Source organism: Cupressus sempervirens, chromosome 11 (genome assembly GCF_028749045.1).
Source record: "Cupressus sempervirens isolate cs-2001-9-10 chromosome 11, ASM2874904v1, whole genome shotgun sequence".
In the NCBI taxonomy this organism is placed as follows: domain Eukaryota; kingdom Viridiplantae; phylum Streptophyta; class Pinopsida; order Cupressales; family Cupressaceae; genus Cupressus; species Cupressus sempervirens.
In genome coordinates this window covers 262,477,803-262,496,589 of record NC_143128.1, presented here as the reverse complement: position 1 = coordinate 262,496,589, position 18,787 = coordinate 262,477,803, and the positions used below count along the sequence as shown (strand labels likewise).

Genomic DNA, 18,787 nt, shown 5'->3' with positions numbered 1-18,787 from the left:
ATTGACCCCATCCCTTCTTACACTCTCATCACATAGGCAGATCTCAATCTTAATTCTGCTCTCAAATGATAATTCCTCGTTCAAACTTCAGGCATGTTTTTCTCTCTTGGAATTGCACGGCTTTGAAAGTTTGTTATCTGAGCTTAAAACGTGTTCCATGCATATGAATTATTATTTAAAAGCAAACAAAATAAAATGAATATGACTCAATTAACTTTAATGTTAATCCCTTAGAACTAGCAAAACAAGGAGAATGCTGTTTAAGGAATCATGTAAACTTTTAGCATCAACCTTGTCAATCATACCGCACCATGTGATCCATTATCGGGATGAAAAGAACCAAGGGAATAATATGATTCAAGAAATTATTTTGAGTATTTTTACTCAAGTGTAATCTAACTTGAAATTTTATGCTCCCGACTTTGCCTCTGCTGAATCCAATTTGTATCAATATGCAGCATAATGTTCACATAAAATTATTTTTAAAAGGAACCATATTTTTGCTTTCGTGGGAAAGTATCGACCATATGGCAGAAGACTACAAGAGAGAAATGGCCTTTCACCAAAGATTGATGTTACCAACTGGCACATGCAAGCGGTAAGAGCCATGTCAATATGTCAGGAAATAGCAATACGAATTATGAGTACCCTAAAATAAGTACGTAAAGCGCTGAAAGTGAAATTGCACCGTCTCCCAACTTGAAAATAAACCTTAGGCTTTTTACAATAGTTCATTCAGAAAGAAAGAGCTTATCGAAATTAGAGACTGAAATAAGTTGGACCTAAAATCCAGGATAATCCGGAGCTGAAACAAAAATATTAGCTTAATGTCTAGGATCCAAACCCCACAAAATAAAACTACCACCTACCCCCTTTCTGTAGCAGAGCAATGGGGGATATATAACACAAATCTTGTTTGTCCTGCTACGAAAATTGGGTACAATCTGGCCCAAGCCATTGGGGAAAGCATGTAAGTTTTTATGTGCAAAAAGCTATTTCAAATAACGAACACACTATAGCATCCCTTGAGGACATTTAGAAAAGAACTTTATAATACAGTAATCAATACCCATACTCTAGAAATACAGAGCATGCAATAACATAATACGTGCTTATGTTGCTATAATTCTGCCTAATGGCACAAAATGAAATCCTGTATTATATTACAGAATGACTTCATAATACTCAGTAATCAAGAGATCCAGTAGACGTGATCGCAGAACCTAAATTACGCGAGTCCTGTCTGGTTACATATTCCTCAGAACCACTGCTTGTCTGCCGTTGGGTGGGAATTGAGCTCAGTAGTTCCAACCCTTCCTGACTCATCTTCTGTACTTCTGAAGGTGTGAGTATTTTAATGAACCAAACATTGTTCACAAACTCCCTGGCACATGCAATGTCAAATTTCAATATATTAATAAAGTACTAGAGTTTAACTAATTAAATTAGATGATGGAAATTGGCAATTGAGAGTTGGCAAATGAAAACTGATCAAATTTCAACATTAATAAACTATTAAACTTGACTGATTGAGAGCAATGAAAAGCACAACTCAATTAACCAACTGTATCTCAATTTAGCATTTAATGAGTGTCAAGATAACATACTCCCAAGGATCATCTCCAAGGAGAAGTGCATCATTCTCCTTATCAACAAACACAAGCTGCCAGCCTGATCTTAAAGGGTCCTCAAGCTGGCCTTCTAGGCCAAACATGCGGGCAAGTTCACTTCGCAGTTCTGGATAACTGCTGAAACGTGTGACATCCAAAGATCTCCCAACTGAACCTTGTTTGTATACCTATCAAAATACCAATAACTTGCTTATAGTTCATTACATAAAAGTATTCATTATGATAAACAAGATATGCAATGACAAGAGCAAGAAATCACCTTTATGAAGGTTCTTGTAGGTGGATTCATCTGTCCCAGATCCTCTGCAGAAGACAGAAGTCCACTTTCATCCAAACAACTAGAGACACCCATGTTTGAATTCAGTGGAAAATCTGAACCAGATGCACAAGTAGGTGGATTGAAGAAATTAGAAACATTAAATGGCATCGTCACCTCAGTCCTCAAGTTTGACAATGTGCTTGGAACAATCAAAGACGGTGAATCTATGTTGACGCCAAACAAAAGATGGCTCTGAGAATCGGGATGTAGTCCATCCTGCTCTGAAGGACAGTCTCTTGACGGAAAATGAGACAAGGGCATAGAAGGTGTGGGAATATGCGACTGTCCTAAGGATTCAGTTTGAGCTGTAACACATTGACCTCCAGATGGAAGAGGGGCTTCGACTTGTCCACCTGAAAGGCAGGATGCCAAATTATTTGATAACCGCTTTTGGACCCATGAACCAGAAGAAAGCTGACATTCTCTAGAAATACCAGGTGTTAGGGTTCTAGCAGGCTGCTGCACTACAGGCTGGTTCTGAGTGGTTCTAGGCAAATTCAAATAATGAGAACTTTCTTCTGCAGTCAAAGAGCTCAATATATTTTGAAGAGGAGACATGCTTGAACTTGTAACAGTTGAAGAGAAATTTCCATTAGCATCTGTAAATACTGATGGTGAACACATGGACGAAGGCAAACTAAGCGGTGACTGAGATTGAGATGACGGAAGCTGTTGCAAAGCACCACCAACATTTGGAATTTGAAAAGACTGCTGGCACTGTTGTTGCTCAGACAAAGATTGCTGTTGATCATTAAAAGAATGTTGCATCTTGTGCTGCAAAATTTGTTGTGGAGATGAGCTTTGCTGTAACTGCTGCTGCAGAAGATGGCTTTGAGGTAACTGTTCTTGTAAATTCTGAGCCTGCTGCTGAAGGATATGCTGTTGCTGTGGCTGTTGATGTTGATGTTGATGTTGATGTTGAAAAACCTGCCTCGGTATTTGGGGACTTGCTCTACACTGAAACTGCTGAGACGGCTGTTGCTGCTGTTGAAACTGCAACAGCTGTTTTGAGGGATCAACACTCCTCATTTCCTGAAGTGCTGCAGCAGCCATTGCCTGGTAAACATCTGATTGCACCCCCAGTACAGAAGAATCAAATCTCTGTTGCATCCAAGGATTCACACTCATTCCTGGGAAATTTAATGCCTGAAGAGTGCGCTCTCCATTATCTCCTCGCATCCACATAAAAGGTGTATTCATGCTACCATCATCTTCCTTAATACCTGCACTTCTTAGAAACCTCCTGTATCAAAGCATGCCCAATAATGCAAAAATTGTGCTGCATTTGTTACTCTTGAGTCTAACTGCCTAAAAAAGCATGGAAAAGGAAACATAAAACATCACACAATATTTTATAAAAAAGTTACTTGGTTAAATATGAAGAGTGAAATGAATCTTCATCTTGGCAACATATAGTGCCTGTCATATGTGATAGCAGTTCGCAGTTCACATTCTCCACTAAGTGAACATATCCATTATACCATTATAAAAGTTGCAATAGAGGCAAAATGTAGATTCAATTAGGGTTCAAATACACTTCTCTATTTTAGTGTTAGTTGTCACTCTAAGAATGATGCCATTGGCACTTCCTGATATTGCAGTCAATGTCTTGAATCTCTCTTATCAGTGACTTGAAAACCTCACTTCTCTTTTACAGATGCCTGTTATGTTACTAAAGTTTACCTAAAAATGTTGTCCTTAAATAACAATTTTCTTGACACCTTGCTTCTATTTGATCAATAACCGACTGTCTCATGCATCTTTATATGCACATTTTTAGGACATTTACATGATCTATTTTGCATGGTGCTTCCAATATTTGATAGTCTACACATACATGTGCAGACAGTCAATGATTGTACGTTACAAAAATGTATCACAAAACCACCTTAAAAGTGCATATAAATAGAATAGTCAATTAAACCTGACTGATGTACCTAAGAAGAGCAAAGCCATCAATCCTTACGCTCAAATTTAAAAGATGAGAAGAAAATTTTGTAATATGCAGTCTTACCTTAGCAAGGTATATCGTTATTGCCTTAGAATGCTTCAACAAGAGAAAAGGCTCAAACAATGAGTGGTTTATAAGATGTGTAGACCATCAACAATTGAAAACATATTATGAAATATATAATATAAACTACCCACAATTATGCATAAATATGTATAAGACATAATAAACTAATAATCAATGTAACCTACAACATGTGCCTAAGGAAAGCAAGTTTCATCAATACATGAGAATGTTGTAATGTGCAAGTCTTCCATCATGAAAGTCTGTGCCTAAATATGCTTTAAAAAATCTAGCAGTTTACCAAACAATGGTTGGTTATAATAATGTAGTTATTAACAATAAACAATCATGAAGACATTTGTGAGTGCAATAAAAAATTGATTGAACATTAAAGATCGTGATGATGCATAACACGAACTGCAGTCATCTCTTGCAAAATTATGTCATCATGTGTGTGCAGTGTGCATGCATGCACACTTAGACAAGGGAAATTGTTTGATGAGAGGTGACTGCAGTTGTTTCATGCATAATAATATTCTCCAATATTTATTCACCACTTTTATTGCACTAATTCATACCTGTATATTGTCAATGGCTATATTAAACATCCACTCTTTGATGAAAGAAACCGGTTGTATCCATCATGATGACGCTAACTAACTAACTAACTAACTATATATATATAGAGAGAGAGAGAGAGATTGCCAAAAAAATTATGAGAGGTGTCTGCAGTTTGTTTCTTGCATCAAGATGATCTTCAATGTTGCTTTAAAAAAATTATTGCACCTATTGTCCCTTGGTATTCGTAATAATATAATATGTTTATTTATTCTAACATTAAAGATCATCTTGCTGTAAGAAACAGACAGCAGTAACCGAGTCAAGATTCTTTATATAGATATATAAACAGTGTATAAATTGTGAGAGACCATTGCATCTTGTTTACTGCATCATAATGGTCTTCAGCAATCATTTAACATTCTTATTGCTCTCATTCATTCCCTTTTCCTACCCATATATCCGTGTTGATTACATCCTTATAAACTACATACTGATTGATGAACTATTTCTCTTCTACGCATGTGTGGACAAACTTTGTCTAAAAACTGTGAGAGAGATAACTGCAGTTTGTTTCCTGCATTATCATAACTTCAACATGTTTTACTGCACCACCAATTGTCTCTGACTCTCTGGAATAACCTTTATACTATGCAGCTTGCCGCCAGTAAGCAAAATAAATTGCTTCTTGTTCACACCCCAACTACCGTGCACTCTTAACTTGCTCAAACTGGGTAATGAAATAAACTGATTACTATTCACATCCTAGTTACTGTATGTTCTCAACTTGCTCATACTGGGATCTCAATGATCAAAAGGACAAAATGTGTTATTTTTCGTGTTCTATTTCTGAAAATTTAGCAAAATAAGCCAATATATCACCTTGGGACATTACACTGCAGTACCAATGCTCAAGATGTATTTAGTGGAGATCCTTCCCAAAGACGGTTTGTATTCGAAGTTCGTTAAATTTGATGCCTATATGAATCTGAAATTTAGAGACCAGCTTAATGCCTCCTAAGTTCTACTGTTCACATGTATCCAGATTTCAATGAGAAACTGGAGGTATCATCATGCTCAAGCTTACTACCTGTTTTAAACAAAGTTTTCTACCCGCATTGTCTAGACTGAATTTGGCAACAAACATCTTCATATTGAAAATTTCTGGGTTCAGCTTCTCCGACTAAGATCCTGATTCACTTCTATTTAAAATATTTGGTTGTATTTCTCAAGGTAAATTTTCTCATTCAATTCTCGTAACATTGCCAAAAATATCATTTTGAAACCATTTTTTTTCTCTAGCCTTCCAATACCTTCACCTTCACACCCACCTTCCTCCTTTTAAATGCTCCTCAAATGTCCTCCCTTCCCTTCCACAATATTAAAATTATCAAGGATATATTCAGCCTATTGCTTCTCACTTGCAGCCTTGCAACCTTTGGATGGTTCTCTATTCTAAGCATTTATTGCAGAGTGTTCATTGCACGAAACTCCAAATTACTTACCTTTAATATCATTGATAACATGTTCTTTTAAGTAACAAAATGAGAGCAATCATCATCTTCTGTGAAACAATAAATATGCTAACTTTGCTCACAAGTCCAAGCATTCCTCCAATCCAGATAACTAAAAGACTATCATGATTTGACATCGTTGATAAGGTGTTCCTTTAAGTTGCAAAATGAAAAAGGTCATTATATTTTGTGAAAAAATACATATGTAAAGTTTGCTCACAAGTCCAATCAATCTTCCAATCCAAATAACTAAAACATTATCATGATTTGATCAACTTTGGCAAAAGCTTGTACCAAAATTTTGAACAAGTAATTTTAAAAGTGCAAGAGGCGAGGCATTATGGGGCCAAGGGTTAGGAAAGCTTCGTTCAACATTTCCAATTGTTGACAAAAAGGCATTGAAACACCCCCTCTTGAATTGTATAGTCAAGTCACTCTTGTTCCCTACTCACCTCCATTGCTAAAGCTCAAATCATTAGTCACCCTTTACATTTTGATTCTCCTGAAAAGCTTTTTAACTCTTTATATTTCAGAAAGACCTCATCTTTAGTCTTTGTAAACCAAATCCAAGTTTTCCTTGAGGAATCATCAATAAATGAAACATGGAAAAATGTATCCTACAAATTAAGTTGTTGAAGAACATTGGCACACATACCAATCAGCCAAATCAAAAACCCTCTCATTTATGTGCTCAGTACTATGGAAAGCAATCTTGTCGTGCTTGCCAAATGCACCGCCCTTGTAAACTCTTGGCTTCTCTATGTTTAAGTCAAGCAATTCCTACACTATATCCTTCAAGAGAGGTGCATGTTTGTTATGTATCAAGGCTCTATGTTTGATCAGACTGACAATCAACTTGAAAAGTCACCCTCTCGCTTACCTTTGGCTAATATTCAACCACGATCCTAGCAATGATATAGCATAATGACTAGTAGTTGTTGATCCTCAAACTCACAATTCAGATTATCATGGCCAACATTGAAAGTAGGTTCTTAGTTAAACCAAGAACATATAAGACCTCATGGAGTTCACAAACAGCACCATAAAACAAGATAGCTAGCATCATCACCAAACTCCACTTATATACCTGAAATGCATTAGATACAAATCACTCGTGCTTCTGGCACTTAGTATGTTTCTTTAGCAACATCTTACACTTAATGTTCACACTATAATAGCGAATGGTCAAGTCATCATGCAACTCATTTACTATCTTCTCTAATGCATGTGATCAAATGATGCTTTACATATACAGGGCAATTCCTTTGCTTTGGCCAATTTTTTGTTACTAGCTAATATCTGTCAGAGGTGCAACCATATTTTCCACAAAAAGCCACTACATCAACTTCCTCTGGTAGCATTTGCAATCTGCGCATCTAAGGTGTAAATTTAGAAATGCCCTTCTGATGATCACTCTCTGGGTCAGAGAGTAGTCATGACAACAGCTTCTGAAACAAACTGACACTTAACAGATCCGCCAGAATGACTTAGATCAGCAGCCAGTGGCAGGTGCAGATCAAATCGTCAACCTTTGCAAAACTTAGAGCACCACACCTTATAGCTACAGGCCCAAATCATTTCAAATAACCTTATAGCTACAGGCCCAAATCATTTCAAATAACTTAAGCGAAGGCACTGATATTCTCTGACAAAACCCTCTCAAGTGCTCCATTCACTGGCCTGGAAAATTTCAGTCAATGCATTTGATACCATGTTAAACTTTCAGAACATGATGAGAATAATTCAAACTCTTGATAATTAACCCAGGTTGTAATTTAAAACTTCAACCAATAGAGCAGGTCTGAGTGCAATATCCTGCCTACACACTGCTGAAGATATGAGCAGAAAACACTCAAAAATCTATCTTCTGTCAAATGAAAAGAACTACACTGTTTCCTCTATCTTTTCTACTCAATTCCCAAGTGTATGCCTCGGACTGTTTTATAGAGTAACAAACACCCATTTCAATGAAGTGTCAGGGAAAAACATTTTGTCCATAAAGTAGAAAGTAAACAAAGCAAAAGACAGAGAATGCCTTGTTCTAGTCTTCTAGAAAGAAGAACTGCTAATCTTTAGAATTGATATAAATACAACATTATACAACCTGTACTCAGCAAGGATAGAAACTAAAAAGGAGAAAAAGGAGAAAGACAGATGCTGATTTCTGCACCCTGTTGAAGGATAATAGCAACCGAGTGGCACATTTGGAAAACTAACAAAGGTCATTTGGTTATTTGTTTATTACTGCCATCACATGGCCATACATGACAGCTGTTGATCATTTCCATACTCCTTGTGACCTGTTTGAGATACCTCCATAGGAATACAATAACCTTTACACAAAGGATAATAGCAACCGAGTGGCACATTTGGAAAACTAACAAAGGTCATTTGGTTATTTGTTTATTACTGCCATCATATGGCTATACATGACATTTGTTGATCATTTCCATACTCCTCATGGCCTGTTTGAGATATTTCCATAGGCATGCAATTACCTTTACACTTTTATCTTTCATTGTTTATGTCCTTCCCAATCTTGATTAGCTGTTGTGACTGAAAAGTACACTTATGTATCATACACCTAATCTGGTCAGTTATGACAGCCAGGTGATACAGTTTGGTTATTTCAATTCTTTCTCCCTCTTTCTCTAAAACTCCCTTCAATGAAGAAATGCCCTTGAATACTTAGATAGCTTAACAAATACAGATCACTGTGATCAATCAAAACTGAAATGTCTTCTGAAGACCAGGTACAAGCTAACTGACACTTCTGTGTGTATTAAAAAAATTAAATTGACAAACTAGATGGACTATTTGCTTATTGTTCCTACCACTTAATTCAAACTTTTCTTTTCTCAACAGGCTAGACTAGACATGCAATAAAAAAATGTTATACATTTTCACTTACTGTGACTCAAGAACAAAGGAAATACCCAGCTCGTAATATGAATGCACAAAGCAAATACACAAACATTGGTATTTGTTTTGCATAAAGGTATGACATGAACCTATATCTATCAACAATAGAAAGCCTGACATTTTTCACTGAAAATTTGAACATAATGCTTGAAAATTAAGATTTGCATTGCCAGGATAGTATTCATGTTCGAAAGTGAAACTGCACAATAAGACTAATGGTCCTTATTTTGCTAAGTTACCAGTTCAGATTCCAGTTTGAGATTGAGGATCGAAATATTTTTCAAGGTGGGTTCAGGTTTGGTATGGATTCGTCCATACAAAAACATGACTTTTTTTTTTATGTGCATGTTTGAAGGTGGGTTCAGGGTTGGTATGGATTCGTCCATACAAATTAGTCCATACACCACTATGCTAATAGTAAACCAACATAAGAAAATACACCAACAATATCTATGTTTCAGTTTGGTAGGATAGTAATTGCATCATTTAGCCATACAAACAACATGATACACTTGATTGGTCACATGCATGGAACATATTTCCATATCAACCATATCAAGGGGACAGCTTGAGAATGAAAGGAAACATCAAAAGATAAGTGCAATTGTATTTAAACACCCCTTATTTTTTCCCCCTCTTGTTTTTTTCCTGAAACTCTCGATTCACTATTATGACGTGTCGTGCAATTAGAGTCCCATTGACCTAGATTGATCATCAATGGGTGTTATTATAATTCATTTCTTGCAAGTGGAACATTTACACTGTATCGTAAGTATTAGTAACCAATGCTAAATTCATGAACTGGAAAAGATGATGTCCAAGACAATTTCTATCTACTCAACCTCAACTCTAGATAAGCACTAAACACTACAAAAACCTTAGAAGAAATTTAAAATCAAGATACTACCAACATTTTGAAGTGGATTCTGTGTAGCACACTGCAACACTCGCATATTAAAAAAAATGAAATTATACCATGTAAAAGCTTACCAAATCTGTATTTAATTCAAAGCCAAACAAAAAAGGAATTTAGATTTGAGAATTTACCATGAAGTGAAGTGATTCCCTGGGGCCAAGGACGTTTTAATCTTAGAGGGTACGGCGATGGATACATTGGAAAGGTTGCTAGAGGTTCAATCTCCCACAGAGATACGCGTGGTTGCCTTTCACCTGCTGTTGACTCATCCCAACCAACCTACATTTAAATATATTTTTTAGTGTTATTTATGATGCAAAATGTTTCTAAATCTGTTGATAAGTCCTAGGGAATTATATCAATTTTTCTATTTGAAAACACTTTCTCAAGATCATCAATGTTCTAGCTTGCATGTTACAAGAGACACAATCACACTAAAATTTAAAAAAGAAACTACAAAAATAATATAAGATGCAAAGTCAACATAAATCCATGGTATATCAAGACAATTTAATAAGGCAATCAGTTCCACCAAAAATCTTTCTATTCATTACCACTCTTTCCAGATCATCAATGTTGAGGCTTAAAAGTTACAACAGACACAATGACCATAAAATTAAAAATAGAAATCATGAAAAAAAAGAGACCCTCTAATAGGATCCAAAATAAAAATAAATCCATGGCATATCAAAACACTTGAATAAAGCAATCAGTTCCACACAAAATCTCTTACTATAAAACAATCCAGCATATTACATGACAGAAAAATCAGTTTTGCTTGTAAAGGTATATACTTATATAGCCATTGTCAAATCCTAACATAAGCCTGAATCTGGGTCTGTTTCACACCCAGCTCAGTACATCCAGGAACTTCAATAGGGGAGCAAAAACAATGTGGGTGTGTCCAAGACAAACCCAACCAAAACCTGGGCAAACCTTGGCAAATTCAGCAAGATAAAACAGCCTTTTTTATCTTTTTAGACTGAAAAACAGTATTTATACCCAGGGAAACATGAGGGGGGTGAATACATGCAGAGGCAGGTAGCTGAGGCATTGTCAAAGGATAATGCTGTGCGGGAGCAGTTTATCTGTCACATCTTCAATGACAGACATCTGAATTAGGTCCTCAACTTCTCTTGTGAAGTAGTTCACTTTGTCACCCACTACAGCAAATCCAAAGAGAAAAAAAGTATTTACAACTATTTCAGAGTGATAGCAATTTTATGAACTGATACCAAGGGCAACAACATGAGGGAGGTAAAAACGTGCAGAGGCGGGAAGCTAAGGCATTGTTAAAAGGAAAATGATGCACAGCGGCAATTTTTCATGCACTTTCTTTCAGTCTTAAATGACAGACATCTGAATTAGGGCCTCAAATTCTCATCTAAAACATTTCAGTCTGTGTCCCACTTTGGTAGTGTCAAAAGAACTTTCCAATAATTGATTTGTTATTATCTAAGTTACCAATTCTTCTTGGAAACCTGTGGGTGCCGATTCTGATGCGGACGGGTTCCACATGCGTCTGGAAACCCTGTGGAAGCTGGCTTCCAAATGCATCCGGAAGCCTATGGCTGGCTTTCTGCCAACTTCCACAGGGCTTCCGGGAGCATCCACAGCCCAGCAACCAAAACACGAAGACTGATCACAGCATCCTAATATGTTGCAAATGATCTTTTATGTGCTAAAAGTATAATGGATGTACAAAAGCCACTCCGGCATCATGTCTCTTTGCAATTACAGAACATTACGCACCATCAGACTGATTCCTTTTACAGTTAATTATACTTGTTATAAGTTTGTCTGACCCAAACTCCAAGGCACTGGATAAACATTCAATATGATTAAAGCACAACATTTAAAATTAAATCAAAACTTGCATCAGGATAATCAAAGCATATAACGCAGAGGCATTGTGTCAGTAAGAGTATAATTCTGGAAAAAACCAGTCACAGAGTCACATTAGAATCAACTTTAAGACCACAGCAAGTATATGGAAACAAGCGATCGTATTCATGCTGCACCTCTCAAGCAAAAATCAAAAACAGATTATATGAAGCTGAAATTAATAGTGACCAATATATTCCAGACAAATCAAATACATAACAAACTCTTCAACTCACAAAATCAATATATGACCAATATGTGACTAATTACTCCAGCATCATAAAATCAAATACATAACAAACTCTTCAACTCACTAATTACACCCAATCTGCCTGTAGCTGGAAATGCGCCCAAGCTGTTTGTTAATAAAGTTGATAGCAATGAATTCCAAAGACCAAATCCCAAGGGAATGATGTTTAGAATGTCACAAGAGAGGATAGACGTCCTCTAATGCCAAGAACAGATCTGTAACTCACACATCCATGTTCTTCTCATATTCTACCGTGCCTAACAATAGCTACAAGCTCTCCTTTTATTCCTACTTCATAGGGTCGACCACTTTACACAAGTAATGTGGGATAAATAAAATTAAATAAAATCAAAGAAAAGGCTAACAGTTGCACAATTGGACACTGCTAAAGTGAGGACATTACAGTCCACCCCCCTTGAAATTGCTTTTCCTCAAGCAATCTCAGTCATGTTTGTTGTAACACCTGCTCACTCTCCCAAGTAGCATCTTCCTCTAGCGGATCTCTCCATCTGACTAAATATTCTTTAATCACCCTGTTCCACAAAGTCCTCTCCCTAGTATCCAGAATAGCCTTAGGAATCAATATGAGCTTCCCCTCCTCATCTAATGGTGGCAAATTTGCAAAAGACACAACTCTCTGACCGATGCCTTTCATAAGCCTCGACACATGAAACACATTATGCACCGGATTGCCCTCTGGAAGCTCAATCTCGTAGGCAACCTCGCCCACCCTACGAATCACTCTGTAGGGCCCCATAAAACCTAGGCTTTAACTTCTCTACTCCGCTCTTCTTGAGTGATGACCATCTGTATGGTTGTAGCCTCAAGTAAACCATATCCCCAACCTCAAAGCTACACTCTATCCGATGTTGGTCAGCATACAATTTTTGCTGATTTTGGTTTTGTTGTATATTCTCCTTGAGCACCCTCAAAATATCCTGACTATCCTACAAGAAGTTTTTTGCTTTGGGCACTCTACTATCCCCCAAAACCAGATCCATTAAACTAGGTGCTTCATAACCTTACAGTACCATGAATGGAGTCATCTTGATGGACATATGATAAGTGGTGTTATAACAGTAATCTCCCATATGTAGCCATTTGACCCAAGCCCTCTGTTGTGCAATGACTGCAATCACATAGTTCCTCAAATATCCTTCAACCCATTTATTCACAATCTTTGTCTGCCCATCTGTCTACGGATGATAACTAGTGCTAGGTGTAAGATTTGTATCGCACAATCCAAACAATTCCTGCAAAAAAGCACTCATAAATTTACTATCCCAGTCACTAACAATGAAACTAGGTAGCCCATGTAACCTGAATATCTCTTTGAAGAAAAGATCGGCCACCTGTGATGTTGTGTAAGTGGATGGAATAGCAAAGAAGTGAGCAAACTTCGTCAATCGATCAATTACCACATAGATGCAATCTCTCCCCTGTACTCGTGTAACCCGCTGATGAAGTTCATAGAAATACATTCCCATTTCCTATCCGGAATGGGCAAAGGCTGTAACAACCTTGCTGGATATGTGTGCTCTCCCTTATTCTGTTGACAAACTACACACTCCCTGACATGCTTTTGAACATCATCCTTGAGCCCTTTCCATGTAAACCGCTCACGGATATGCCTATAGGTCTTAAAGACCCCTGGATGTCCAGCTGTATGTGCATCATGAAATGTCTTCATTATTACCTCCCTAAACTATGATGAAGGAATCAAATATATCCTACCCTAGAACTTGATCAATCTGTCCATCACCACATAACGATCAGCCTGTATGGTGCCTACAATCCAAAAGCCCAAGTGTCCCTCGCATACTCTGTTGTAATCTTATTTCTCCAATCTCCTATAATCTCACCAAGGGCACAAATATGAGGTCGCCAAGATAAAGCATCTGCCACCACATTTTTCTTCTCTTTGACAAACTCAATGTCAAAGTCATAAGCCTGCAACTTCGTAATCCACTTCTGTTGTCTATCATTCAAATCTCGCTAACTCATGAAGTATTTGATGTTGTTGTGATCAATCTTGATAACAAACTTCCCCCCAACTAGGTACGACTGAAACTTGGCCAATGCATGCATACTAGCCAACATCTCCTGATCATAGATGGAATAGCTCCTCTCCACTCCACGGAGCTTCCTACTCTCAAAAGCAATGGGATGCTTCTCCTGCATCAAGACTGCCCCAATCCCATCACCTGACTCATCAAAATGAAGCTCAAATGGCTTCGTGAAGTCTGGTAGACCTAATACTGGACATGATGACATCACCTTCTTCAAATGATCGAAGCATCTCTAAGCTTTCCCTGTCCATACAAAGCATCAAGACTGCTCCAATCCCATCACCTGACTCATCAAAATGAAGCTCAAATGGCTTCGTGAAGTCTGGTAGACCTAATACTGGACATGATGACATCACCTTCTTGAAATGATCGAAGCATCTCTAAGCTTCCTCTGTCCATACAAAGGCTCCTTTCCTGGTAAGGTCTGTCAAGGGTGCAGCGATCTATGAAAATCCCTTAACAAATCTCCTATAAAAACCGCAAAGACCAAAGAACCCCTTAAGTTGTGTAAGGTCTGTAGGAGTAAGCCAATCAACAATAGTTCTATTCTTTCGAGATCTACTCTAACTCCATTTGCGCTAATGATATGCCTAAGGTATAGTAACTCAATCGACCCAAACTCGCACATATATTCCTTGGCATATAGTGACTCTCTCTCCAAAATGGATAACACCATCTCAAGATGTTGTAAATGCTCCTCCCGAGTCTTACTAAAGACCAAAATGTCATCAAAAAAAAAAAGGACAAATCTCCTAAGTTGTCCTCTAAATACCTGATTCATGCAACTCTGAAACGTAGCAGACGCATTGGTTAGCCCAAATGGCATAACCAAAAACTCGAAGTGGCCATAGTAACACTAAAATGTTGTCTTCTCAATGTCCTCCACCCTCATCCTGATCTGATGATACCCTAACTATAAATCAATCTTTGTAAAAAAGCATGCACCATGCAGCTCATCAATCAACTCATCTATCCGCGAGATGGGATATCTATTCTTTATGGTCTTCTTATTTAATGCCCTGTAATCAATGCACATGCGCATCATCACATCCTTCTTCTTTACCAATACTACTGCTCAAACAAAGGGGCTCTTACTAGGCTTGATATGCCTCATCTCCAACAAGTCCTTGATTGCCTTCTCTATCTCATCCTTGTGTTTCTTAAGATGACGATAGAGAGTAATCATAATTGGTTTGGCTCCCTCCTCGAGCTCAATAACATGCTCTATCCCCCGATCAAGAGGAACCCCATGCGGAATCTCGCCAAATACCTTAGTGTGCCTGTCAAGTATCTCCTAGATATCTGGTGGATGACTCTTCACCTATGGTTCCCGTGAAGCTGGCATAGTAAAACATTCTGCTGCCCACTCTATGTCATTATGCCGAAAAAGTCTCTGCATTCTCCTCAGGGAGACTACTCTACAACTCCCATTTGAAAGTCCTCTAAGTACAACAATTCTCCCCTCATGCTAAAACCTCATCTCCAATTTTGCTTGATTGAGTGTGAACTCGACTAGCGAGGCCATCCATGTCATGCCGAGGATGACATCATAGTCTCCAATGTCTACTACATAGAACTCATCCTTCAACTCATAGCCATCTCCAAACCTAATGTGAAGATTAGATATCTTCTGAGTGCATAATAATTTGTCCCCATTAGCTACCATGACAATAAACCCAGCATACTCCTCGGTCTATAAACCTCTCTTGGCTACCAATGGTGCATCTATTAAATTATGTGTAGCCCTAGTGTCAATAAGCGAGATCACTTTCTACCCTGGGATAGTACCTCTGACCTTAAATGCGATTGCCTTATGAGCCCCTGTTAGTCGTGCCAATGACTTCTCATCCTCAGGAATGTTGCTCTCCTCTGTAGTGCTATCTTCATCTAATCAGAGTGTTGATCCTCTCTCCTTGATTGTGACTCCTCTCCTGAGAAATATTCCATTTGATTTGCCTTAGCCTTGAGAGGACACTTATGAGATAAATCCCAAAGCTCTCTGCAATGAAAACATAGCTTCTTCTTTCTCAACTAATTCAGGGTGTCATTATCCAACTTATCCCTTTTTGGCTGAGCATCCTTGTGAAAAGATCTTTTGTCCTTCTCCTTGTCCTTTTCCATATATGAATCCATGTGTTGAAATCTGCTCCTAAAAGAAGAAGGTGCTAAGTCACGAGCCTTTTTAGTGGCCTCCTGTAACGTAGCTGGGTCATGCCCCTTGACTCAACCTCGCAAGGGATCTGAGAGTCCATCCATAAACGACACTACTAACCTCCTCTTTGAAATATCTGTGACCAACATAGCTAACCTTTGAAATTCATTGATATACGTCTCAACTGATCCTCGCTGCTTGAGTTGTGCCAACTCCTTAAACTGTAACTCGGGATCCCTAGTACCAAATCTCTCGATGAGCTTCTTAGTGAACTCCTCGTAAGATGTGATCTGATTATGCCCCAATGTTACCATGCCATGGTGCCACCACTCATGCGTCAGTTCATCCAAGTGAATAGCCGCACACTTTATAGCCTCCTCCTCGAGCATAGGATTCAACTGCAAGTATGTATATACCTTCTGCACCCAAGCTCGTGCAGTCATCTTCCCTAAAGCATCATAATAAGGTAAAGAAAGTTGGGAAACTTTCTTTCTCAGCTCAAAGTTTTGATTTCTCCCTCCTGATCTGCGCATGTGTCTCATCCTCAAGTCCATATAATCTCTAAGGGAAATATCCCCCTAAAACTCCAATCCACTAGCCTCCTAGTCCCTCCTAAACTGATTTTCTAACTCGGTGATCTGGGGTTCATTAACTGGTCGAACTGGATCTCCAGATGGGACGGTGGGTAGAAGAGGTCTCGAGCTCACTGTTCGAGTTGGGTGTGCAACATGTCTAACGTTGGGAAACTTTCTTTCTCAGCTCAAAGTTTTGATTTCTCCCTCCTGATCTGCGCATGTGTCTCATCCTCAAGTCCATATAATCTCTAAGGGAAATATCCCCCTAAAACTCCAATCCACTAGCCTCCTAGTCCCTCCTGAACTGATTTTCTAACTCGGTGATCTGAGGTTCATTAACTGGTCGAACTGGATCTCCAGATGGGAAGGTGGGTAGAAGAGGTCTCGAGCTCACTGTTCGAGTTGGGTGTGCAACATGTCTAACGTTATCAACCTCATTCCCATTGTTGCCATGTCCATTATTACCATTAATGTTATTCTCAGGACCGTTGTTACCTCAGCCTTCATTATTATCATTGCCCCTATTGTTATCGTTTCCCCCATTGTTATTGTTTCCATTGTTGATATCACCAGGATTAATATTGATGCCCATCGGTCTAGTCATAAGCTACAACATCATATCCATTCGCCTATTCTGCTGCTGTTGCATATGCTGCCCCTCCTTTAATGTACCCAGTAACCATCTGAACATTGCATCCTCCTGATTTGGACCGATATTCCTGCCTCCACCTAATCCTGTATTCCTATCATCTCGGTCACCCATACTGTTGTCTTGTTCAAAGAATATCTCCTCTATGTTTGTACGATTGGATCGTATGTCCCTCTGCACGGATGCACTAGCATGCTCGCTTTGCAAGATTGAACTCCTACTTTGTCTTGCTCTGATATTGCAGAAATTATAAAGCCCTTGTCACATTCTCAAACATAACTGCTTAGCACCTTTTTTAATTTTTGCTTCTAGTGTTTTGACATTTTGTCAAACACTTTTCCCTCCATCCAGCTGTCCCAAATTCCCTATAAGACCTCCATAGGATGGCACGACTTATAGCTCTGATACCACTGTAATGGATGCTTGGAAATGCCCAAGAACTAAACCAACTAGTGATAAAGATTTTAATGTTTTCTGCATAGATTTTGAAACCACATAACATGAACAAGAAGGAATTTATACAAACTGAATATTGAACTACTGTTGAAATATTATTAATTTTTAAACTAATAAAATTAAATACATAGCAGACTCAATGATTACTCCAGCATCATAAAATCAAATACATAACAAACTCTTCAACTCACTAATTACACCCAATCTGCCTGTAGCTGGAAATGCTACCCAAGCTGCTTGTTTAATAAAGTTGATAGCAATGAATTCCAAAGGCCAAACCCCAAGGGAATGACGTCTAGAATGTCATAAAAGAGGATAGACGTCCTCTAATGCCAAGAACAGATCTGTAACTCACATCCATGTTCTTCTCATATTCCACCGTGCCTAACAATAGCTACAAGCTCTCCTTTTATTCTTACTTCATAGGGTCGACCACTTTACACAAGCAATGTGGGATAAATAAAATAAAATAAAATAAAATAAAAGGCCAACGATTGCACAACTAGACAACTGCTAAAGTGGGGACATTACATAAACCCAAAGGGTAACTTTAAACAAACACAGCCAAGCTTGTATTGCAAATATGATAACAAAGAACTCGTTGAGAATTCTTCAATAAGAAAAGGAAGCCTGACTACTCTTTAAAAAGCCATAGTTACGAAGATACATGTATCCTAACCCTTGTTCCTCACCTCCTATACCAAAAAATGCATAGCTATCCCAAAGACTCATCCACAGACATCTTCAAACATTACAAGATTTCAGATTAAAGTTTTTTTTCATCCCAACACATCTATTGTAAGCATTCCTTGGAAACTGAGATGCTTCCTATAGAGATATCTGAAAAAAGCTGCGATGAACTTTCATAAAGTGATGAT

General features: G+C 38.1%; 1 protein-coding gene across 1 annotated transcript in view; it reads right to left on the bottom strand.

The window, feature by feature from the left end:
• Positions 1-806: 806 nt before the first annotated feature.
• The window catches only part of ARF6 (auxin response factor 6), a 44,430-nt gene continuing 26,449 nt past the window's right edge, over positions 807-18,787 (bottom strand). Inside the window, exons 11-14 of the mRNA XM_089809204.1 lie at positions 10,006-10,153; positions 1,891-3,173; positions 1,608-1,798; positions 807-1,384 (exon numbers count right to left, since the gene is read on the bottom strand). Coding sequence (XP_089665330.1) covers positions 1,186-1,384; positions 1,608-1,798; positions 1,891-3,173; positions 10,006-10,153 — 1,821 coding nt within the window. The 3' untranslated portion in view covers positions 807-1,185. The remainder of the gene's footprint in view (positions 1,385-1,607; positions 1,799-1,890; positions 3,174-10,005; positions 10,154-18,787) is intronic.